At 49.0% G+C, this 24,011-nt stretch overlaps 2 protein-coding genes and 1 non-coding gene across 3 annotated transcripts; all 3 read left to right on the forward strand.

Annotated features, from left to right (window-relative positions):
• Positions 1–440: 440 nt before the first annotated feature.
• On the forward strand, positions 441–14,959 carry INHBC (inhibin subunit beta C). The gene is made up of 2 exons (XM_076007429.1): positions 441–948; positions 12,091–14,959. The coding sequence occupies exons 1-2, from the start codon at positions 636–638 to the stop codon at positions 12,831–12,833; spliced, it is 1,056 nt and encodes a 351-aa protein (XP_075863544.1). The 5' UTR covers positions 441–635; the 3' UTR covers positions 12,834–14,959.
• On the forward strand, positions 6,803–6,909 carry LOC142873528 (U6 spliceosomal RNA). Its single transcript, XR_012921547.1, has one exon. It is a non-coding gene; the product is annotated as a U6 spliceosomal RNA (small nuclear RNA).
• Positions 14,960–15,064: 105 nt separating the features above from the next.
• INHBE (inhibin subunit beta E) lies at positions 15,065–20,140 on the forward strand. Its single transcript, XM_012777065.2, has 2 exons — positions 15,065–18,018; positions 18,282–20,140. The coding sequence occupies exons 1-2, from the start codon at positions 17,721–17,723 to the stop codon at positions 19,037–19,039; spliced, it is 1,056 nt and encodes a 351-aa protein (XP_012632519.1). The 5' UTR covers positions 15,065–17,720; the 3' UTR covers positions 19,040–20,140.
• Positions 20,141–24,011: the final 3,871 nt, after the last annotated feature.

Genomic DNA, 24,011 nt, shown 5'->3' on the forward strand with positions numbered 1-24,011 from the left:
CCTGAGGGCAAAAGCCAACCAGGGTTAACAAAGAAAGTGGGATTGAGAGCCCCAGGGAGGAGGATGAAGGGATGGTTTGGGGAGCACTGGGAGAGAAGAATACAACTCTGAGTTACTGTACTTGCATTACAGTGAGCTAAGGTACCCCGCCAATGACCCCTTCTTGTTTGAGAGTCACCTTTTAACATTCTATCTTAAAACCTGGGATCTGTCTTTATCCCCACAGGATTCCCAGCAAGGCCAGTGATCTGAAGAGGAATTTCATCTCTCACCTTTGTCCCCAGGCCTGGCAGCTCACGAGTCTGGCAGCTCACCTTTGTCCCCAGGCCTGGCAGTTCATTCTTTCCCAACATTGGCCCAGGGACATTTCTTTCCCCAAACAAACCAACCTCTCCTCACATCCCCCACACCGTACTTTCACTGACTATGCATAGGCAGATTCTGCCAAATTCTACCTGTAGCTGGCTTCATTCTTCAAATCAGATGTTTGTCTGCCCTATTCCCTGCAACAAGGAGCCATGCCAGCTGGGCACACACTTCTTCCGGGGCCCCTGGCAGCCGGGACAGAGTTGAGACCACAGCCGTTGAGACCCTGAGTCCTGGGTTTGTGTTGCTCAAGGAAGGCCTCCCCAGCAATGACCTCTTCATTACTCCTAGCTTTCCTGTTCCTGGCCCCAGTCACAGTGGCCACTCCCAGAGCTGGTGGTCAGTGTCCAGCATGTGGGGGGCCTGCCTTGGACCTGGAGAGCCAGAGGGAGCTGCTTCTCGACCTGGCCAAAAGAAGCATCTTGGACAAGCTGCACCTCAGCCAGCGCCCAACACTGAGCCGGCCTGTGTCCAAAACTGCTCTGAGGACGGCACTGCAGCGCCTCCATGGGCCCCCACAGGGGGCACTTCCGGAGGATGACAGGGGACAGGAATGTGAAATCATCAGCTTTGCCAAGACAGGTGGGTTCCTGGTCTGTAGCTCTTCCCCAGAACTTGACCTCTCAAGGAAATGAAAAATTTCCTATCGATCTCACCTCTCACTCCCTCCCCCAAACCATCCAACCCCTGGCTCCCACAACCTGTAATCTCCTAATCTTAGGCTCCCCACTACCACCCTCCACCCCCTCCTCCTCCCCCCAACTCCAGCTCAGACCTGATCAATAGGCAGCTGACAAGTTGGTAAATTTCACTTCTTTTGAGGCTGCCTGCCCTCATCTCCTCTGGCTCCTCTCTCTGCAGGCCCCATAAACTGCAGGCTGTGGTGTGAGCCTTTTTCCTGGGCCTGGACCTGGGGATTCTATTCTTTCTCCAGCCCCAAAATCCAGCCCCTCCCTTCTCCTCTCCTCCAGATGCCTCATTTGTGTAAAAAGAGAAAAAGTAAAACACTGGAACTACCATAACTCTCCGTACATCAGGTTCCCGTATACCTCAGGTTCCCATATCAGAACAGGGTCGACATGGGACTCAGAAAATTGTATGCACTCTAGCCTGAGCAACAGAGTGAGACTCTGTCTCAAAAAGAAAGAAAAGAAAGTTGTATGAAGGGTAGAGGACAGGGAGGAAGAGAGAGTTACTTCCATAAAGGGGGGACTAGTTGAAGAATATAATGGGCAGCTGGAGAAAAGATCAGAAATTATGAGACAGGACCCTAGAAACCATGCAAAGTGAGACTTTTGCAAGCTCTTCCTTAGGTTTGAAAGACCCTTCCATTCCTGACCCCTTCTCCCTGTTTAGCACCCATTCCTCTCCCACCTTCAAGACTCAGCACAAACTCTGGAGCTAGATAGCCTGGGCTCATGTCTTGTGCAGCCATTTATTAGCTGTGTGACCGACCTATGTTGTTAATAGTTTTCTCATTTGTAAAATGGGAATCATGAGAGGATAGTAGAGAGAGTTCGACGGGCTCATACAGGTGAAGTACTTAGAATGCTGAAGTGGAAGGGAGGAGAGCTAGAGAGAAGACTCAGCTCCTGCCTATGAGAGGATTATGGTGAGGGCCCTCTTCTCTCTATGACCTCATCTAGAGGAAAAGGGCAGGGCAGCTTTCTGAGGTCTCTTTTATAAAGGCACTAATCCAGCCGGGCGCAGTGGCTCACGCCTGTAATCCTAGCTCTCTGGGAGGCTGAGGCGGGCGGATTGCTCAAGGTCAGGAGTTCGAAACCAGCCTGAGCAAGAGCGAGACCCCATCTCTACTATAAACAGAAAGAAATTAATTGGCCAACTAATATATATAGAAAAAAAAAATTAGCCGGGCATGGTGGTGCATGCCTGTAGTCCTAGCTACTCGGGAGGCTGAGGCAGCAGAATCGCTTGAGCCCAGAAGTTTGAGGTTGCTGTGAGCGAGGCTGACGCCATAGCACTCACTCTAGCCTGGGTAACAAAGTGAGACTCTGTCTCAAAAAAAAAATAAAATAAAATAAATAAATAAATAAATAAATAAATAAATAAAGGCACTAATCCCATTTATGAGGGCTCCACCCTCATAAAGCCTAATCACCTCCCAAAGGCTTCAGCTCCTAATACCATCACATTGGAGTTAGGATTTCAACATATGAATTTTGAGGGAACACATTCAGTCCATAAGAGCCTCTCTCTGTGAAGCCTCTTATCATTCAGTAGTCTAGCCCAAGCTTCTGTAAGGAAGGCTGGCTGGATTCCAAAAGGACAATTTCAATGTGTAAATCACTGTCAAGCTTCTGCATACACCTCGCTTGCTAATAACCCATTGACAAAGCAAGACATTGTGGCCAAGCCCAGAATCAGCATGGGATGGAACTAGAACAAAGCATGAAAATCAGGAGGTACCGTTCATTGGGGGCTGCCAATATAGCAATTTACTATAGTCTGCTCTCTGGCCCCTAATAATCCACGTTCCTCCCACATGCAAAATACAATCACCCTCTCCTAAGCCCTCCCCACCCTCCAAACTTTCATCCCTTATGGCAGGGGTCCTCAAACTGTTTAAACAGGGGGCCAGTTCACTGTCCATCAGACCATTGGAGAGTGTGCACTGTGGGCCCGGGATGAGTCGGCTGCTAAGCAGGACAGGCAGCGGCGGCAAAAACACCCACAGGGCAGTATAAATGTGCTAGGTGGCCGCATGTGGCCCGCAGGCCATAGTTTGAGGATGCCTGCCTTATGGCATCAGCATCAGGCTTGAAGTCCAGTGTCTCATTATCTGAATCAGGCACAAAAATAGTTGAGGCTCCTCTGGTACATTTCTTCAGGTGCAGGGGCCTTCTGTGGTGTCCTAGAGCTAGCTCACACTGACTCATGGGAGCTGATTGTGAACATCTTCTCCCAACTCCATATTCAGTGATGTCACGTTAGTAGCTTGAAATTGGCCATAGTGGGAGAATTTACACTACAGAAATTGGTAAACACTACAAATCAGGGCTTTTCTTTCTTTCTTTCTTTCTTTCTTTCTTTCTTTCTTTCTTTCTTTCTTTCTTTCTTTCTTTCCTTTCTTTCTTTCTTTCTTTCTTTCTTTCTTTCTTTCTTTCTTTCTTTCTTTCTTTCTTTCTTTCTTTCTTTCTTTCTTTCTTTCTTTCTTTCTTTCTTTTTGTTGCCCCACCTAGAGTGCCATGGCATCAGCCTAGCTCACAGCAACCTCAACTCCTGGGCTCAAGCGATCCTTCTGCCTCAGCCTCCCGAGTAGCTGGGACTACAAGCATGTGCCACCATGCCTGGCTAATTTTTTCTATTTTTGGTAGAGACAGGGACTCTCTCTTGCTTAGGCTGGTCTTGAACTCCTGAGCTGAAACGATCCGCCCGCCTCGGCCTCCCAGAGTGCTAGGATTACAGGCGTGAGCCACCGCACCCGGCTAGGGCTTTTTAATTTATTCGCTGGAGACCAGCTGTTAAACATTTACCAGCACACCACTACCTGTTTCCTAAAAATACAAGTTATCTGCCTCCCACATACCAAACATACAATGCTGAGACAGAGACAGGATAACCATAATAGACACTCCTGTTCAAGACGGAGTATGAGAGAGTAGGAGACAAAGCTGTCACTGATCCATAGAAATTCTGACACCCAGATAGGCATATATCTCAGTCCACCCCAAATCCAGAATTCCCTTAGTTAGGGTCTGGTTCTGGTCCTGGTAGGATTATCCTACTATTCACCACTGCTCTCCTGGGCTTCTAGATCCACCCTCTTAGCCCCTTGGCTCTCTACTTTCTCAGATGTTTTTCCTTTTAAACAGGAAATGATCTGGGTTTGCAGCTGAGTAGTTTTCTCAGACTGCTTCCTGCCCAAAGAAGTAGGAGGCCCAGAGACGACCATTTTTTATTTTGAATTGTCTTTGTCCCTTATAGTCCAACATGGTGTTGCTGTCACTATTAAACTTTTCTTTAAAACTCTGTAGGGATTAGATAAAGAAAATGTGGTGGATACACACACACACACACACACACACATACACACATCATGGACTACTACTGAGCCATAAAAAAGTATGAAATCATGTCTTTTGCAGCAACATGGTTAGAACTGGAGGCCATTATCTCTTAAGTGAAATAACTTAAAAACAGAAAATCAAATACCACATGTTCTCACTTATAAGAGGAGGCTAACGAATGCATACACATGAACATAGAGAATGGAATAATAGATGTTGGAGACCCAGAAGGGTGGGAGTGGGGAGTATAGGATGAGAAATTACCTAATGGGGTAATACATACACTAATCTTGTGATGGTTACACAAAAAGCCCAGACTTCACCACTATGCAATATATTCGTGTAACAAAACCTATATCCCTTAAATTTATTTTTTAAAAAAACTCTGTGGGGCTTCTAAATAATAAGTTTTAGTCAGTTAGACAGAAGGCACCTCACTCTATCAATAGAGACCTTCCTTTAGGCTACAAATGTGGTGAAACTACACCCTTAAGATTTTTAGTATAGAAACTCTTTTGTCTAGTTGAGAGGGTCTACAGAACATCACCTTAAATTTTAGATCTCAGCTGGGTGCAGTGGCTCACACTTGTAGTCCTAGCACTTCAGGAGGCTAAGGCAGGAGGATTACTTGATGTCAGGGGTTTAAGACCAGCCTGAGCATGAGCAAGACCCCGTCTATACAAAAAAATAGAAAAGTCAGTCAGGCATGGTGGCACACCTGTACTCCCAGCTACTTGGGAGGCTGAGCAGGACAAGAGGATCACTTTAGCCCAGGAGTTTGAGGTTGCAGTGAGCTATGATGATGCCACTGCACTCTAGCCAGGACAACAGATCAAGTCTTTGTCTCAAAAAAATAATATATATATGTATATATATATTAAATTTTAGATCTCAACAAGATGTTAAATTTTTTTGTTTGTTTGTTTAGACAGTCTTGCTCTTGCTGAGGCTGGTCTCAAACTCCTGAGCTCAAGTGATCCTCCCACCTCTACCTCCCAGAGTGCTAAGATTACAGCGTGAGCCACCTCACCTAGTCAAGATGTTAGATCTTAACAAAGAGATTTTTTTGTTTATATTTATTTGTCTTGTTTTTGTTTGTCTTGAGATGAGGTCTCACTCTGTTGTCAGGGCTAGAGTGCTAGAGGATTATAGGAGTGAGCCGCGTGCCTGGCCTTTGTTTGTTTGTTTGTTTGTTTGTTTGTTTGTTTTAAGAGACTGTGTCTCACTATGCACAGACATGAGCTGCTGCATCCAGCTAACAAAAGGTTTTACTGCTGACCCTTTATTTGTTTTGATCTTCACTCTGAGGCCATTTTTACTGGCAGTACCCTGGATTTGATTTTTGCCCTGAGATAATTTCTTACTTTGAGAACCTTTTGTCAGACAGACAGGGGAGGAATGAAAAAGGGTTTTGTTATTTAATATAGCAAGTACTTTTAGAAATACCTTTTCTAGCTGAGGATGGTGGTTCACACCTGTAATCCTAGCACTTTAGAAGGCTGAAGCAGGAGGATCACTTGACGCAAGAAGTTTAAGACCAGCCTGAGCAAGAGTGAGACCCATCTCTACAAAAAATAGAAAAATTAGCTGGGCATGATGGTGCATTCCTATTTAGGAGTCTGAGGCTTGAGGATCTCTGAAGCCCAGGAGTTTGAGGTTGCAGTGAGCTATGATGATACCACCAAACTCTATCCCAGGCAACAGCAAGACCCTGTCTCCATCAAAAAGAAAAAGAAAAAAGAAAGCAATATTTTCTTTAAATTCTGCTCAAAAATTGAAGTTCCTTTTTTAGTTCATCTCTCTCCTGAAATGCCTTATCATAGGCAGCTAAAATAAGCCAATTGGCATTTTCAGCAATCTTCTTGAAAAATATTGTTAGCTAAATTCACAACTTTGTTAGATATCTTTTCTGGCTTCTAAGTTACCACAGATGATAGCCAATACATAACACAGGGTCCCCTTTCTCCAGCTTCCAGTAGCTATTTCCTCACTGTTCTTCCTGCCTTCACCGACACTCTTTTCCCCATCCTTCTAACCTCTGCTCGCCACTCAGTCTCAAAGCCATGGCTATCATAACATGGTTTAGGTTTTTGTTATGGTAGCACTCCAGTTCTGATACTAACTTCTATTTCAGTATTTATTACTATAACAAACCAGCCCAAAACACAGAAGCTTAAAACATTAAATGTATTATTTCTCATGATTTCATGGCATGACTAGGCTTATCTGGAGAGTTCTTCTGCTCCATGTAGTGCAGCTGAGGTCGCTTTCGCTCATTCAGCTGCATTCAGCTGGGAGCTCAGATGGGACTGGAGCAACTATGATGGTCTCTGATCCTCCAAAGTCTCTCTCCACATGGCTTCTCATCATTTAGTAGTCTAGCCCAAGTTTCTTTAAAGCATGTGGCTGTGCTCGCTTCAGCAGTACGTATATTAAAATTAGAATGATACAGGGAAGATTAGCATGGCCACTGCGCAAGGATGACACACAGATTCGTGGAGCATTCCATATTTTAAAAAATATAAAATATGTTAAAAATATATGTTAAAAAAAAATAAAATGAAGCATTGTGGCTGGCTTCCAAGAGTATGAAGTTTCAATATATAGGTACTTGGTAAGCACCATGCTTGCTAATGTCTCACTGGCCAAATGAAGTCACATGGCCAAACCCAGAATCAATATGGAAAGGGACTGCACAAAGCCATGTATGTTGGAAAGTGTTGGTCATTGGGGCCACCAATATAGTAGTCTACCACAGCCTCTGCTTGTCATGTGTCTCCCTGTCATAACTGGAATGACTTAAGAAGTAATACTGGGTGCTTTGTAAGCTAGCAAGAAAATATTAGTTGGGCCAATCGGTCTCTTCTTCTAGGATTTTGTAATTGGGACACTGGAAGGTCAGCTCATTTAGCTAGAAGGAGCTGAGTAAAAGGTCCTATAGACTCAGGAGCTGGGGCCATGATTTGGGGACCTGAGGAAGCTGACAAGGAAATAGAAGAAGTAGATCCACAGAGACAGAATAATGGAATCAACTTACATAGAAAAACAGAGATGAGAGAGAGAGATCATATTGGCTCTGAGAGCTGTCGAGAGCAGCCTTATTCCTAACTTTCCAATTCACAAGAAGCCTAGTAGAATGTATTTCTCACCTTTTTTGTGCCCTTCAAAGTATCGATTGCATTCCCACAATAAAGCACCCTTTATTTGGAAAAGAAAAACAAGGGTGGCTAAAGCCAAATAAATAATGGGCATTTAACTGCTTCCCAAAAGGATTTGGACTTTATTCACCAATGAGGGTTTTGAGAACATGAGTTTTATGATCCATTCAAGGTTTTAGAAAATAATTCTGGTGTCATCATAAAAGAATTAGAGAAATGAAAGACCATTCAACAAATGTTTATTGAGTACCTCCTGTGTACCAAGTACTAGGGATAAAATAGTGAACCATGTAGGCACAATTACTACCTTCATGGAGTTTACATTCTAGCTGGGAGGAGGAGGAAGTGGTAGGAAAAGTACATAGTAAACAAATGCACAAAGAACCAAGATGATTACCAAAAGCGATAGTGGCTATGAGGAAAATTAAGCAGAGCCTGGTTGGGTGGCATGTGCCTGTAGTCCCAGTTACTTGAGAGGAGGATCCCTTGAGCCCAGGAGTTCAAGGCCAACCTGGGCAACACAGTGGATAGTGAGACCCCATCTCTTAAAATAACAAAATAACCCAACAGTTAAGCAGGATGATGTAAGAGAGGTGGAGGTAGAATTAAAGGCTACTTTAAATAGGCTAGTAAGGAAATCTCTCTGAGGAGGAAACATTTGAGCTGAATGCCAAAAAGGAGCCAGTCATTCAAAGATCTTGGAAAGACATTCCAGGCAAAGGAATAGCAAATGTAAAAGCTGTGAGATGGCTTCATGTGTGATGAGTTCAAGGAACAGAAAAAGACCAATATAGATAGAGGTGTAGTAGTTAAATGGCAGACTACCTAATCAAACAAGTTTTCTTTTTCTTTGAGATAGAGTTTCACTCTGTTGTTCTGGGTAGAGTGCCGTGGCATCAGCCTAGCTCACAGCAACTTCAAACTCCTGGGCTCAAGTGATCCTCCTGCCTCAGCCTCCCGAGTAGCTGGGACTACAGGCATGGGCTACCATGCCCGGCTAATTTTTCTATTTTTAGTAGAGATGGGGTCTTGCTCTTGTTCAAGCTGGTCTCGAACTCCTGACCTCAAGCAATCTTCCCACCTCGGCCTCTCAGAGTGCTAGGATTATGGGCATGAGCTACCACTCTGCCCAAACAAGTTTTCTATGTTGAGGAGTTTTAGATTTTATCCAAATAGCAATGGAAAGCCTTTGAGGTTTTTAGGGTTTTTAGGTGAGGAGATAAAGCTGATCAGATTTATGTAATAAAAAGATCACTCTGGCTGATATTTGGAGAATGGTTTGGAGGGCAAGCATGAACCACTTAGGAAACTATTGCTATAGATCAAGTAGAAGATGATTGTGGACTGGACTAATGTGTAGTATAGGAGGTGAGGAGAAGTGAAATTATATTATGAATTGGAAGTAGAGTTGATAAATCTTTCAGATAATTTCAAAGTAGGGGATGAGGGAAATCAAGGTTTTGGCTTAAGCAGTACACTTACAGGGAAGGAGAAGATTGAAGAAGGAACAAGTTTGGATTGTGAGTATAAATCTAGAGTTCTTCTTTGAACATGAAAAGATTGAGATATTGTTGGATATCCAAGTAAAATATCAGATAGGCAGCTGGATATACAAGCCTGGGGCTCAGGGAAAGGTCAGGGCCAGACATATATATTTGGCAGTCATCAGCATATAGATTGAATTGAAAGCCATGGGAATTGACAAGATCATTCTGGGAGAGTGTATAGATAGAAAAGAAAAGGGAGCTCAGAGCCTCCAACATTTAGAGGCCAGGCAAAGAAAGAGGAACTGTCACCAAAAGAGACAAAGATGGAGTGGCCAGTGTCATGAAAGGCAAGAGAAGGAAATATTTAAGAAGCAGGGTGTGGTTAACTGTGTCAAACACTGCTTAATGGTCAAGTAAGATGAACATAAACAGAGGGGTTTGCTCTGTGGAAGATATTGGTAATCTTGACAGCAGCAATTTCAATAGAGTGGAGGGAATAGAAACCCAATTACAATGTTTCAATAGGGCAGAATGATGAGGGGAAATTGGGCAGTAGTAATGGCAACATAAAGAAATGCACAGGCAGGGTGCGGTGGCTCATGCCTGTAATCCTAGCACTCTGGGAGGCTGAGGCAGGCAGATCGTTTGAGCTCAGGTGTTCAAGACCAGCCTGAGTAAGAGCAAGTCCCCGTCTCTACCAAAAATAGAAAAGATTAGCTGGGCATGGTGGCGCATGCCTGTAGTCCCAGCTACTTGGGAGGCTGAGGCAGAAGGATCGCTTGAGCCCAGGAGTTTGAGGTTGCTGTGAGGTAGGCTGATGCCACAGCACTCTAGCCAGGGCAATAGAGTGAGACTCTGTCTAAAAAAGAAATGCACAGACATTAGAACGATACTGATGAGGGGCAGGATATGGGGAGAGAAAGAGGTGGTCATAGGGGTTTTGCAGGTAATAAAGAGAGTAGGCCAGGCGTGTAATCCTAGCACTCTGGGAGGCCAAGGCGGGCAGATTGCTCAAGGTCAGGAGTTAGAAACCAGCCTGAGTGAGACCCTGTCTCTACCAAAAATAGAAAGAAATTAATCAACCAACTAAAAATATATATACAAAAAATTATCCAGGCATGGTGGCACATGCCTGTAGTCCTCGGGGGCTGAGGCAGTAGAATCGCTTGAGCCCAGGAGATTGAGGTTGCTGTGAGCTAGGCTGATGCCATGGCACTCACTCTAGCTTGGGCAACAAAGTGAGACTCTGTCTCAAAAAAAAAAAAAAAAAAAAAAAAAAAGGAGAGTAGTTGTGCCACCAAGAATGGAAAAAGGAGTACATAGAAAGGAAAATAATGATTTTCATGGTTGGACAAATTGACTTTAATATGCTGTCAGTTCATTCATGTGACAAAATTAAGCAGTTAGAAATGTAGGATTGAAGCTTGATGATTTCCAAATATATATGTCCAGCCTAGGTGTTCAGAATGGTCTGGGTTGCACATACAGATTTGAGAAACACCAGCATAAACATCGTGTTGCTTGCCAGGTACCGTAGCTCAGCCTATAATTCCAGAGACTCAGGAGGTTGAGATGGGAGGATCACTTGAGGCCAGGAGTTGGAGAAAAGTCTGGGCAACATAGTAAGACCCTATCTCTTAAAAAATAGAAAAAATTAGCCAGGTGCAGTGGTATATGCCTGTAATCCAAACTACTCAGGAGTCTGAGGCAAGAGTATCACTTGAACCCAGGAATTTGTGGCTACAGTGAATGGTGAAGGCACCACTGCACTCCAGCTTGGACAACAGAGATCTGTCTCTAAGAAAAAAAAGAAGTTGTGTTGGTTGACCATGAGTGTAAGTAAGAACTCCAATCAATGTGGAATAAAAGGAAATAAACTCAAAGACAGACCTTGGAGAACACTTTTTTTTTTTTTTTTTTGAGACAGAGTCTCACTTTGCTGTGCAGGCTAGAGTGAGTGCCGTGGTGTCAGCCTGGCTCACAGCAGCCTCAAACTCCTGGGCTTAAACAATCCTGCTGCCTCAGCCTCCTGAGTAGCTGGGACTACAGGCATGCGCCACCATACCCGGCTAATTTTCTCTATATATATTAGTTGGCCAATTAATTTCTTTCTATTTATAGTAGAGACGGGGTCTCCCTCTTACTCAGGTTGGTTTCAAACTCCTGAGCTCAAACGATCCACCCGCCTCAGCCTCCCAGAGAGCTAGGATTACAGGCATGAGCCACTACTCCCAGCCTTGGAGAACACTGGTATTGAAAGGATGGTCAAACAAAGAAAGCCAGCAAAGAAAACTAAGGAAGAATTATAAGAGAGTTATGTCATGGAAGCCAAGAGAAATAGGATTTTCAAGAAGGAAAAAGTGGTCAACAATGCTGTCCTAGTCCGTTTTGTGCGGCTATAACAGAATACCACAGAATGGGTAATTTACACTGTTTACAATGAACAGAAACTTATTAGCTCATGGTTCTGGAGGCTGGGAAGTCCAAGATCAAGGAGTAGGTATCAGTGAGGGCCTTCTTGTTGCATCATCCCATGGCAGGAGGGCAAAGAGACGGTAGGGAGACTGAGAGCTGAACTCATCATTTTTATTTGGGGGGGACAGGGTCTTGGGCTAAAGTGCAGTTGTGTTATCATAGCTCACTGCAACCTCAGATTCTTGGGCTCACGTGATCCTCCTGCCTCAGCTTCCAAGTAGCTGGAACTACTCCACTGTGCTCCACTGTGCCTGTGCTTAGCTAATTTTTTAAAAAATTATTTGTAGAATCAGGGTCTTCTATTGCCCAGCTTAATCTTGAACTCCTGGCATCAAGAGATCCTGTCACCTCCACCTCCCAATGTGCTAGGATGACCCAAACACCTCCCATTAGGCCCCACCTTCCAACGCAAGTGCATTGGGAATTAAATTTCTAACAGATGAACTTTGGGGGACACATTCAAACCATAGCAAATGCCAAGTACTACAGAGAGCTCAAGTATACCAAATATAGAGAAGTAATTGGTAGCATTGACACTTAGAAGGCCACAATGACATGGGCTTCTTGTGTCCACAGGCCTCTCCAACGTCAACCAGACTCGTCTTGATTTTCACTTCTCTGATACAACTGCTGGTGGCATGGAGGTCCAGCAGGCCAGCCTCATGTTCTTTGTGCAGCTTCCTCTCAATACTACCTGGACTTTGAAAGTGAGGGTCCTTGTGCTAGGCCTACATGGCACCAATCTCACCTTGGCTAATCAGCACTTACTGGAGGTGGATGCCAGTGGCTGGCACCAGCTCCTCCTTGGGCCTGAAGCTCAGGCTGCCTACAGCCAGGGGCATCTGACCCTGGAGCTGGTACCTGAAGGCCAGGTAGCCCAGAGCCCAGTCATCCTGGCTGGGGCTGCCCATAGGCCTTTTGTAACAGTCCAGGTGAGAGTTGGAGGCAAGCACCGGGTTCGCCGACGAGGCATCGACTGCCAGGGAGGGTCCAGGATGTGCTGTCGACAAGAGTTCTTTGTGGACTTCCGTGAGATTGGCTGGCATGACTGGATTATCCAGCCTGAGGGCTACGCAATGAACTTCTGCACAGGGCAGTGCCCACTCCATGTGGCAGGCATGCCTGGTATTGCTGCCTCCTTTCATACCTCAGTGCTCAATCTGCTCAAGGCCAACACAGCTGCAGGCACCGCTGGAGGGGGCTCATGCTGTGTGCCCACAGCCCGGCGCCCCCTGTCTCTGCTCTACTATGACAGGGACAGCAACATTGTCAAGACCGACATACCTGACATGGTGGTAGATGCCTGTGGGTGCAGTTAGTCTACATGTGGTCCAGGCACCCCAAGGTGGTCAAACACCCTCACAGAAGTGCCCTTTTTTGAGGGAATGACACCATTTTCTGTCCAGAACGTAGATTCCCTCTTCCTGAGCAATCTATAGAAATGATCCCACCTTTGACTTGATGAGAAGTTCATTTAAGGAGAGTCACTGTACCATCTTCACAACCACTAGCATCTCTCCTAGGGCACAGTCCATCCAGCTAGCTCCACCTACTTGATCCCCACTCCAGGGACTCAGACCCACCTCTCATCCTGAGCAGTGCCACCTGGTTCCCAGGCAAAACACCATTAGTTCACTCTTAATTGACTCCATAATCCACCATGCCTCCCTGCTTTTTCCACACAATGGTCCCCACTCTAGGATGATTTGACCCAGCTCCTTCCCCTGATTTTCTGGATCTCCAGAGAGCCCCTTCCTTGGATTCACCAAAGATAGATCACTGCTCTCCAAAGTGAGGCTTACCCTGCTCTGAGTCATGAGCCCCTTTCCTTCTTACTTGCCCAGGTGGGCTAAAAATGCTCTCTTTGCATACTGTCATCCACTTTTTGTCCTTCTCTTCCTTGCTCTATGTCTTTAGGGGCTGAAGCACCTGAGCTACATCACCTGAGCTCCTCTGCCCTCTAGCTTCCTGCTGAGTTTGACCAAGGGAAGACACAGGTGGGAGACCAAAGGATAGGAGGAGACAGAGGTCAAGGCATTTCTTATTCCTGCTTCCTCTCTGCCTAGGTGCCATAGTTCTGTGTACCTGTGGCTGTGCTGTGTCCCTATAGCACCTGTCTGATTACCTCTTTCATGGCACCCTCTCTGCCTAGGTTCTGATATTATTGCTTCAACATCAGGGGGTCCAAATTACTTTCCACTTTGCCAGTCTCTAGGGGTTTCAACATCCCTTGTTGGTTTTCTTAACCCTTCCTACACCTCTGTGAATAATTTTTTCACTGTGTCCTCTTGATGAAGCAAACACAGGCAGCTGAGTGGGTCCTCTGTCTATGGCCAGGACCCTAACTGCCACCCCAGAAGACACAGAGCCTGCCTGCCCTGCCCATTCTGCTTTCTCTTAACAAGGATTCCTCAGGACTAGCTCTTGTATCTGTCTCACACTTCATGCCTCTTCCTCCCCCAGGCTGCCTCCTCTTCTTTCTTAAGCTCCCCCTTCATCTTTCCAGAACCATCTTTGAAGGTCTCATGGCTAATAAAGACCTAGATTTTACCTGCTCCTCTCCTCCCTCTGTACTCACTCCAAAATATGAGACAGATCAATGCTTAGTCATTAAGTAAGCCGACAATCTGTGGGCACACAAGTGGTGGGAAGCAGAGGCATGCTCAGAGCTGGCTACCAGCACCTCTGACTTGCCTGCCTTTCACCCGCCCCCAGGACTGCATCCAGGAGTCCTGTCTGGAAGCTGAAACTGGCAAGGGCTGCTTGAGTGGGCCAGGGAGAAGAGGAAACCCTGGGGTGAGGAGAGGGTGGCATTTGCTCTGAGAGGGATCTTCTTTAGACCTTTGCCCTTCTTCCACCACCATCTCCTCCCTTTGGCTGGACAGCCCTGAACGGTGGGTCGATATTGTCTGCAGCCCAAGGCTGAGTTTGCGTAAAACCCATGTGTCCTTTGGTGAACGTGATGTCTGTGTTTGCTCAGCTTATAACCCTCTCCTACCAGGGTAAGAGGTCCCTGATATAGGATCCCTAGGAGAGAAAGTCTGAAGGGACCTCCTGAGGGACTGCAAATCTGAGCTGGGTGGCTTCCTGAGCAACCCATGGAAGTTATCCTACCTTTGACTTGAGGAGACCTTCATCTAAAGAGAATCTAAAGAGGTCTTCTGTTGTCTCTCCCTCTCCCTTCTGCCATTGTCGCCCTCCCTCTCCCCCTTCCCCACCCCATCTAACTTCCTTCCCTGCAACTACAGCTTTAGTCACCAGGGCTAAGACTAGGGAAAGGTGAAGTGAGGCACTCACCTTAGGAGCAAAATTTTAAGGGGATGGCAAAAATATCATCAATCAAGATGAATAAGATTTAAATGCAGTATTTTTTAAAAATCAAAATGCAGAAAAATTCACAATGAACAAAATAGCATATTTTAAAATAAACATAGGATCAGTATTATTCCCTTTCTTTTTTGGCTCTGCTTTTTGTAAAAGGGGAAAGAGTGGGTCTGTCTTTTTCCAAATATTTTCTTCCAGAGCCTCCTAGCCCCTACCTCTAGACTCCTTCAGGCTTTTCTTATTTGGGCAAGATAACTACTCCCGCTTCTTCTACTTCCTTACCTACCCCAAACCTGTTGTTGCTACCCCTCCCCAGCCCCCAACCAGGTTGGTGGTAGGGCAGGCAGGGAGGCAGATGGCTGGGGTATTTATAACCTGGGAGCACTTCTTGGGAAAAGTGACTAAGATGCTAAGAGCATATTTATAGCCGAGCTCTGACGTAAGTGTCAGTGGGGAGGTAGGGCCAGGCCAGGCACAGCAGCAAGGGGTGGGAAGAGCTGGAAATTGGGGGCACCCAACCCACAGGGTGGGGAGAGATGGGGTCAGCGACTCCTGCAGCCACTTCTTGTTGCTTCCCCTGACTCTGTCTCCTGACACCAACAGGTAAGCCCTCTGGGGCACCACCATGGGCAGACAGCTCCACTTTGCAGTTCCAGACCCCAGCGGGTAAAGGGCTGTCACTCATCAGCACCCACCAACAGAGAGGGAGCTGGGGGCTGGGGAGAGCACTGGACAGAGGGCTTAAATATGTTACAAGGCCTGGGAGAAATGCAGGGTGGAGAGGAGGGTCTACGAGTCTCATTGTCCCTCTTCCCCTTGAGGTTCTAGGAAGAGCCTGGCACTGATCACCAAGCTCCATTGCCACATGTCATTGTGATGAGGTCCAAAACCATAGGTAGCAGTGAGGTGGGTCCTGATGACAACCTCTGCTCTCTGGCAGTGCTGTCGTGGAAAGGGCAGAGGATCCAGCTTCTCCTTGTCTCCTGTGGATGCAATAGGGTCCCCAGAGTGAGAGGTTGAGGAGTGCTCTGTTGCTCCACTGCCCAGAGCAGCCCCTTCCCTGTCCCTGGGAAGCTCCAGGCAGCTACCAGCCACCTGCTGTCCAGTGGCACAGCACTGCCACATGGTGGACACTGGTGGTACTGGGTCCCAGCCCTCAGTGCAAACCGTGTCCCCCTGGTGCCAGATCTCTTTGTCCCTCTTGACAGTGCCCCTCTTGACACCGCCCACTGGCTAAGTAGAGGGGAGATGAATAGAGAGGAATAGGGACACATTTCCAAATCACACTCACTTCCCCCACAGCTTTCTCTCCCTCAAGCTTCTTGAAGAAACTGGGGTATAAAGAGAAAAGCTAGCATGAGGTCCACCTTCATGAGTTCAAGGTGGACTTGGCCCTTCCATTTAAAAATGTGAGAAAGTGTGGTAAGGAAGGCTAAGATTGGAGACTAAGGTTGCTGAACTCTCCTCAATTTCTTTTCAAAAGTCCTTAAACTTCCCATTTCCCATCCCCATTAACAGAAGTCTGGGCCTGAGCATGCATGTAATCAGCACTTTGGGAGGCTGGAATTGGGAGGATCATTTGAGGCCAGGAGTTTGAGACCAGATTGGGCAACATAGTGAGACTCTCATCTCTCCAAAAAAATAGAAAAATCAACTGGGTGTGGTGGCACATGCCTGTCTGTAGTCCCAACTACTCAAGAGGCTGAGGCAGGAGAATTGCTTGAGCCCAGGATTCAAGGCTGCAGTGAGCTATGATTGAGCCACTACATTCCAGGCACCTGGGCAACAGAGTGAGACCTTGTCCCTAAAATCAAAAACAAAAGCAGGTGTGGCACCGCTTCTAGAATGCCCCAAGTTTAGGCAACTGTCACAGTCCCTTGAAAAAGAAGCAGCAGCTGGGTACAGGCCTTCCCAAGTCACATGCGCTTCTGCCAGCCCTGATGGACTATGCCCTGCATAGGATTGCATCATCACTACCACCACCTCTCTGGGTTTCCCCAGACATCACGGTAACACGTTCCCTGCCCCCGCTTTCTCTGGCCCTCTTCCATGCTGTGCTTCAGTCCAACTGGACTCTGGGCAGCCAGCACAGCCAAGGTCAGGAAGTGACTTCCGTGCCTCGTGGCACTGCCACCTGGGCCTGAGCAAGAGGGCTCTGTTCTTTAACTGTGCCCCTCCCAACCCTAACCCCTGTCCCAGCCCCAATGCCAGAAATAAAGAGACCAGAATTCTCCTTCTGGCCAAGAGACCCTAGAGAAATAACCACTGGAACTCACAGCTGGCTCACGGCAACTGCTGCAGCAGTGGTCAAGTTAGAAAGACTGAAGGTATGGCGGAAAATTGCCCTTCCCCACCTGGCTCATATGGAGCTCCCTCCCCCAGTCCCAGACCTTGGGGACTGAGCATGTGAAATCATCCTCTTTCTTGCATCATGCATGTCCACATTGCTCCCCCCAACCCCCATACCCCTACCTCAAGCCCAGTCATCATGGCCAGATGGTGAAACCTGAGCTGGGGGGGGGGACCTCCACCCCCTGCAAGGGCCTGATGAGCAGCACAGCTGGCCAATCCTGGGGCTCAGAGGGTAGGTCAGCAGGCTGACCATTAGGTTTGGGAGCCCCCAGCAGCTGGCTCTAAAGAGGCCCCAGGTCAATAGCCAGACATGAGCTGTGAGGGTCAAACACAGCAATCCATCAGATGATCTACTTTCAGCCTTCCTGAGTCCTAGGCAATAGAAGACAGGTGGCTCTAACCTTGGCCAAGGGTAGGTGTGGCACTGGTGTCTGCTGCCAGTGGGCCCTCATTGGCTCCCACGCAATCAGACTCAACAGACGGAGCAACTGCCATCTGAGGCTCCTGAGCCAGGGCAGTTCACCAGGAGCATGGGCCTCCCTGATGTCCAGCTCTCACTGGCACTGCTGTGGGCACTGGTGTGGGCACAGGGGACAGGATCTGTGTGTCCCTCCTGTGGGGGCCCCACACTGGCACCCCAAGCAGAGCGAGCTCTGGTGCTGGAGCTAGCCAAGCTGCAAATTCTGGAGGGGCTGCGCCTGACCAATCGTCCCAGAATAACTCATCCTCCACCCCAGGCGGTGCTGACCAGAGCCCTTCGGAGACTACAGCTGGGCAGTGTGGCTGCAGGGAATGGGGAGGAGGTCATCAGCTTTGCTGCCATCACAGGTGGGTGAGGGAGAGAGAGACAGGCAGAGAGCAGACAGGAAAGGTGGGGGCGGAAGGGGAGCCTGGCAGAAGGTGCAGAGGGAGAGGGGTGTGACAGGAGAAGGAGGAGTTGGGGCAGGGACTGGTTGCGGAGGACACAAGGCAGTCCCTGCTTTTTCTAAAGGTGGGTATGAGGGAGAGCAATGGGCAGGGCTTGGGGAAATCTCAGAGGAGAGCTTCATCTCTGCTCATATTTCTCTTTCCCTTCTCCATCTTTCTGGCAGACTCCTCTACTTCAACCTGCAGCTCCATGCTCACCTTCCACCTGTCCATTCCTGGGTCCCACCACCTGTACCACACCCGCCTCTGGCTGCATGTGCTGCCCACCCTTCGTGGCACTCTTTACTTGCGGATCTCCCGATGGGGCTCAAAGAGGAGGCGCCCAGGGTCCCGCACCCTCCTGGCTGAACACCAAATGACTACCCCCGGCTGGCACGCCCTGACTCTGCCCTCTAGTGGCTTGAGGGGTGAGGCGTCTGGTGTCTTGAAACTCCAGCTGGACTGCAGACTCTTAGAAGGCAACAGCACAGTTACTGAACAACCAAGGCAGCTCCTGGACACAGCCAGACACCAGCGGCCCTTCCTGGAGCTTAAGATCCGGGCCAAGGAGCCTGGAGCAGGCCGGGCCAGGAGGAGGACCCCCACCTGTGAGCCTGGGAACCCCTTATGTTGTAGGCGAGATCATTATGTAGACTTCCAGGAGCTGGGATGGCGCGACTGGATCCTGCAGCCTGAGGGGTACCAGCTGAATTACTGCAGTGGGCAGTGCCCCCCGCATTTGGCTGGCAGCCCGGGCATTGCTGCCTCTTTCCATTCTGCTGTCTTCAGCCTCCTCAAAGCCAATAATCCTTGGCCTGCCAGTACCTCCTGCTGTGTCCCCACTGCCCGAAGGCCTCTCTCTCTCCTCTACCTTGACCATAATGGCAATGTGGTCAAGACAGATGTGCCTGATATGGTGGTGGAGGCCTGTGGCTGCAGCTAGCAAGAGGACCTGGGGATTTAGAGGGAAGAGATCAAGTCGAGGGTTCCCAGGCAAAAGGCATCTGCGGCTGGAGGCATCAGATTCCTGATCCACACACCCACCCAACAGCCACCTGACAATATGACTGGGGTGTTCCCAAGGGACACAAATGGGCACTTTCTTGTTCCAGACACTGGCCTATTCTAGGCTAGTTGATGTGTGGGGAGAGGGGTAAAGTGTTTCCGCTAAAGGGGTCTACCCAGAAAGCATGGTTTCCTACCCTAAGTCCTGTGAGAAGATGACAGTGGGTAGTGAGGGAGGGAGGGAAGGAGAAGACAAAGAAAAATTACTTAGTCTCTTCCAAGAAGAGAAAGTCCTCAAGAGAGGAGAGGAGGAAGCAGGTTTGTGGCAAGCCATACAGGCTGGCCAAGGGTAAGGACTGTTGAAGTGCTTCAAGAGAGGGCCAAAGGGGGAAATGGGCAAGGTACTGGGGGAGGATGTTTGGGGCAGTCCCAGAAATGGAAGTCAAGAGAGAATGGTGCTAAGCCTAAAAACTTCCCTGGTTTTCCCTAGGGCACAGGATCCACTGGGGAGAGGAGCTTTATACTTTCTTAATAAAATGAGAAAGAAAATCAACAAGTGTGAGTTATGAAGAAGGATTGGGTGATGGTCCAGAGCAAAAGTTATCAGAATGTGGTCTGGGGACCTCTGGGAGGTCCCTGAGACCCTTTCAGGGGTGTCCACATAGCCAAAGCTGTTTTCATAATAATACTAAGATGTTATTTGCCTTTTTTTTTTTTAACTTTTTTACTTATCTGTATTTGTTACAAGTTATAAGGGGATTGTGACTTGGGCACTACATTTCTATGTAGTGCCCAAGCCTTGCTTTTCAAAATAGTTTTATAACACACATGGGTAGGGCTTATAATTTTGCTCCTCTAAACAATACTTCTTTGGAAAACAAGTCCTGTGTAGAGTTTCAAGTTGCTTTACTTTAAACATACATATTTCTAGAGTACATGCAGTTATTTGCCTTTTTAATTCTCATTATCTCAAAATTGTACAGTGGAGTTTTCCAGAGACTGTGCAGCTTCTGATTACATCATCTAACATCATCATTAATGGAATGTGTGCTTGTGTATTCTTGTGTCTTACAATGTTTTCAGTTTTAATTTCTAATATGGTGAATGGATAGATATAAATCACACAAACAGAAGCTCAATAAATTTTAAGAGTATATAGGGGTCTCAAAACCAAAAAAACTGAGAATCACTGATCTATAGAACTGAGTGTGGGGGGGGGAAGAAAACAGTATATTCTAAGAGACCTCTCTTGTTGGGGGCAGGTAGCCCCAGCTACTTGGGAGGCTGAGGATTCCTTCAGGACAGGAGTCCGAGGCTGCAGTGTGCTATGATCATACCTGTGAATAGCCACTGCACTTCAGCCTGGGCAACATATCGAGACGCCATCTCTAAAAATAAATATATAAATGAAAGACCTCCTCTGGAAGAAGGGGCACGAGGCTGGGACAGGAGCATGTGTGGGGTCCCTTCTTTTTCAGTGACCATTGGTCTTGCCTTACTGAGCTGGGTCCTGAACCTCTGGGTTAACTGGTCATAGTCCCAGACCTTCGCCTAACTTCACCTTTTCTCCCCCCACACACACAGTCTGAACTGTTAACCTTCTAGGCCCAAGGCGGTGGTCCTTGGAAGCAGAGCTAGGATGTGGGAGGTCTGTCTGAGGAGGTGACAGAAAGGGGAAAGGACTCCTTTCCCCCACCATGCTTTTTCCTTTCTCCTGAAAGTCAGAGAGACTGAAATAGCTGCCCCTCCTCCATATCAGGTCACCATAGCAACACAAATCTAAGGGGATAGGGAACAGCCCTGTCAGTTAGGCACGACCGCCAGGCACTAGCATCCTCTGCCTGTGCCTCTCGGTTTCTTTGGGCTCACACATCTCCTCCCTGGGCTCCTATCTGGGGTTTGGTGAGGGAACCAGTCAAAGCTCCTCCTTCAGCTACCCGTCCCTTCTGCCTCGACTCCAAGAGGGTGTCCTGTGCCAGAATGGCCAGCAGAGGGAGCAGAAAGCCTTGACGAGCGGAAAAAGAGCCTGCAGTGTAGGAGGTGCGGAGGTGGCCGCAGTCTTCACAACTTCGAGATGGAGAGCGGGGTTCTCGGGAAAGGTGCTTCAGATCCAGGGCTTCTTATGACCTTGTGAACACACACCCTGCACCCAGCCTCAGCCGCTGCTCCTCTCTTTTATGTATCATAGATCCCTCACCTTCTGCCAGAGCCCCCAAGCCCTCAACTTGATTTGCCCCAAACCCCCAGCTCTGTCCTAGCCCTTCCAAGTTCCATCCAAAGAACGAGACGAGCAGATAAACCACAGGATGGCAGAATGCTCAGTTAGTACCAAAGTCTACTACCCTACCTCCAACATTATCTTTCTCCTATGAACTTCTCCCACCCACTCACCCCCACCCCGCGATATTTTCCTCAATCTGTTTTTCTGGCTCTGGTTCAGGGTCTCTTTGGGGACAACCGATCCTGGGATCCATGCCGGGATTTACTGCTCACCACCAGCAGCGTGTACAGCGGGGGGGGGGGGTGGTAGGCAGTATAGGGTCCCTCAAGGGAGGGGGAGGATCCTGGGGGTCCTGGGGGTGCAATAAGCCCGGCACCCCCTGTCTTGCTTCCAGCTACCCCGCCTCATCCTCCAGAGCAGCGAGAGGGAGGGAAATAGGAGGGAGGTGAGGGGCGAGCGGGAAGAGCGGTGGCGCGCCAGCGGCTGGAGCGAGAAAAAGTTTTTGCAAAAGGAAAAAAAAAGTTTGCGCTTCTCGCGGGTGGTCCGGGCTTGCGGCCCGGCGGGCTGGGCCGGCGGGAGGGCTGGGGGCCAGGTTGGGGGGGTGGGGGTGGCATTGAGGCTGCGCTGCCGTGGCCCTGTCCGCCCCCCCTCCCCACCGCACACCCCCCAGCCCAGACTCCAGCCCTGGACCGCGCATCCCGAGCCCAGCGCCCAGACGGAGGTGAGAAGGGGGGCAGGCGGGGGACCACCTGGTAGCGATGGGGGAGGGGGCCTGAGGGGATGCTCTGCTTCCAAGGGACTCATCCCAGCCCCCGGGGCACAGAGGCAAAATGGGGATGGAAGAGCCTGGAGTGAGATAATAGAAAGTTTGGAGGATTTTTCATTTGTGTCTTTCTCTGTATCTTCTTTCTTTCTTGACAGTCTGTGTATCTCTGTCTCAGGCAACTGTGGGTCTCTTTGTCTCTTTCTGCCTCTCCCACATATTTGAAACATCTCACTTTCATGAGGTTGAGACGAAGAGGCTGGAAGGATGGCTAGCTGGAGGTTTGCGTGGTAGAGAGGGAACTCCAGGTGTGTCTCTGAGCGTGGGGCAGGAAGACGTCAGTGTTTCTGAAAGGAGGGGACCGCGAAGGAGGGCGCTCCAGGTGGGGTGGGGATGGGTGAGTGCGTGAGGCAACAGGACCACTGGGGACCAGCTGGGCTTGAAGCCCTGACCTGTCTTGCGACAGATATGCCCAGAGATGCTTATGTTTGGGGAAAAAAAAGTGTCTTCAGGACTAGGACGGGGTCTGGAGGGGCTGTCCAAGGTCTAGTCTAGGCCCTAGAACGACCCCAAGGAATTTTAGACTACTGAGTCGCAAAGGCTGTGGGCTGGGCGCTGAGGAGGAGCTGGGGAGACCTTGTCTTGACCCTCTGACCTCAGGACCACCAGGGCAGCTGGAGTCAGCAGCAGGGAGACCCCTACTGGGGCTAGGCGGGACCACTGGCCACTGCCAGCTTGTGTATCCCCATTGGCCCTCCGCCCAAACAGGAGCTGGGGACCGAGGCCCCTTCTTTGGCTCAGACCACCCTGCCTGCCCTTGCTCCCCGCTCTGAATCCTTTTTCAGGCCCCATGACCCCGAAACAATCAGCCCTGGGCAGCAAGCTTTGGGGACAGGATTAGGGAAAGGGGACCCGGTAGAGACTGACGACTGAGGGTTTTAGGGGGCTGAGAACTGGGGTCTTCATAGGATAGGCCTAAGTTCCGGTAGAGGGAGAAGGCGGGCAGTTTCCAAGGGGAGATGTTAGGGTCGGAATAAGGGTGGCTTTCCCTAGGGGGCGGGGTCCAGAGACCTCCCCCCCACCCTATTATCTCGCGGGCATCCCCGCCCGACGCCTCAGACCCCGCCCTTGACGTCACTAGGGGGTTCCCGGGGGTCTGAAGGGGTTAACCCTTGGGAAGCTGGCTGGGATACCCTGATCCTAAGGCTTCCTGGCCCCTCCTCCTCCTCATACACACCTTATTTTATTTATCCAGTCACTTTCTCTCCCTCATAGTTTACGGATTCTCCTTTTTTTCTCACCTCACCACGAGGACCCCCACCCTCTAATAGTGTCCCCCAGGGCTCCACTGCCCGCTTTCCGGATGCTCTGAGAGGAGGAGGCAAGAATGTGTCCCGCCCCCCCAACTCCGGCTCGCTCGACTGGGCTCCCGGGGCGGGCGGGGGAAGCGGAGCCGTCTGCAGCCAGAGCCTGCGGCGGCGACTTGGGTGGGCCGAGGAGGCACGGGGGCGGGGAAGGCGGGACTGGGAGAAGGGGGGCGGAGCCGACTCCTGGGAGTTGGGGAGGGGGGGGTGCGAGGGGGACTCAGCAAAACTGGGAGACACCAATGATAATTCAGTCCTCCCGCAGGGAAACCTTAGAGCTCCTTGTTCCATCCCGCACTCTCATCCACACCCCAGAAAAACTTTACTGAAGCTGGGAAAGTTGGTGACATTTTTCGTTTACTAGTGTGAAGGGGAGACATGGGTGGGCTGTGGCACGCGTGGGCGAGGAAGGATGTTGCCCCATTTCCATCGAGGCTCGTTGACGGCCGGGCTGTGGGGTAGGCTGATGAGTAGGCAAATTTTGGGGAGCCTCTAGTGTTTGGGGGGTCGTATGCAAGCCCTCCTCCTTCCCCTGGGTGAGTCATAGAGGAAGGAGGAGGGA

This window comes from Microcebus murinus, chromosome 10, assembly GCF_040939455.1.
Source record: "Microcebus murinus isolate Inina chromosome 10, M.murinus_Inina_mat1.0, whole genome shotgun sequence".
Lineage (NCBI taxonomy): Eukaryota > Metazoa > Chordata > Mammalia > Primates > Cheirogaleidae > Microcebus > Microcebus murinus.

What these genes read in the sequence shown, in the direction of transcription:
- INHBC (XM_076007429.1), top strand. Translation starts at nt 636, where the DNA reads ATGACCTCTTCATTACTCCTAGCTTTCCTGTTCCTGGCCCCAGTCACA. An exon ending in CATCAGCTTTGCCAAGACAG is followed by an intron (nt 949 to 12,090) that starts GTGGGTTCCTGG and finishes TTGTGTCCACAG; the next exon opens with GCCTCTCCAACGTCAACCAG.
- INHBE (XM_012777065.2), top strand. Translation starts at nt 17,721, where the DNA reads ATGGGCCTCCCTGATGTCCAGCTCTCACTGGCACTGCTGTGGGCACTG. An exon ending in CAGCTTTGCTGCCATCACAG is followed by an intron (nt 18,019 to 18,281) that starts GTGGGTGAGGGA and finishes TCTTTCTGGCAG; the next exon opens with ACTCCTCTACTTCAACCTGC.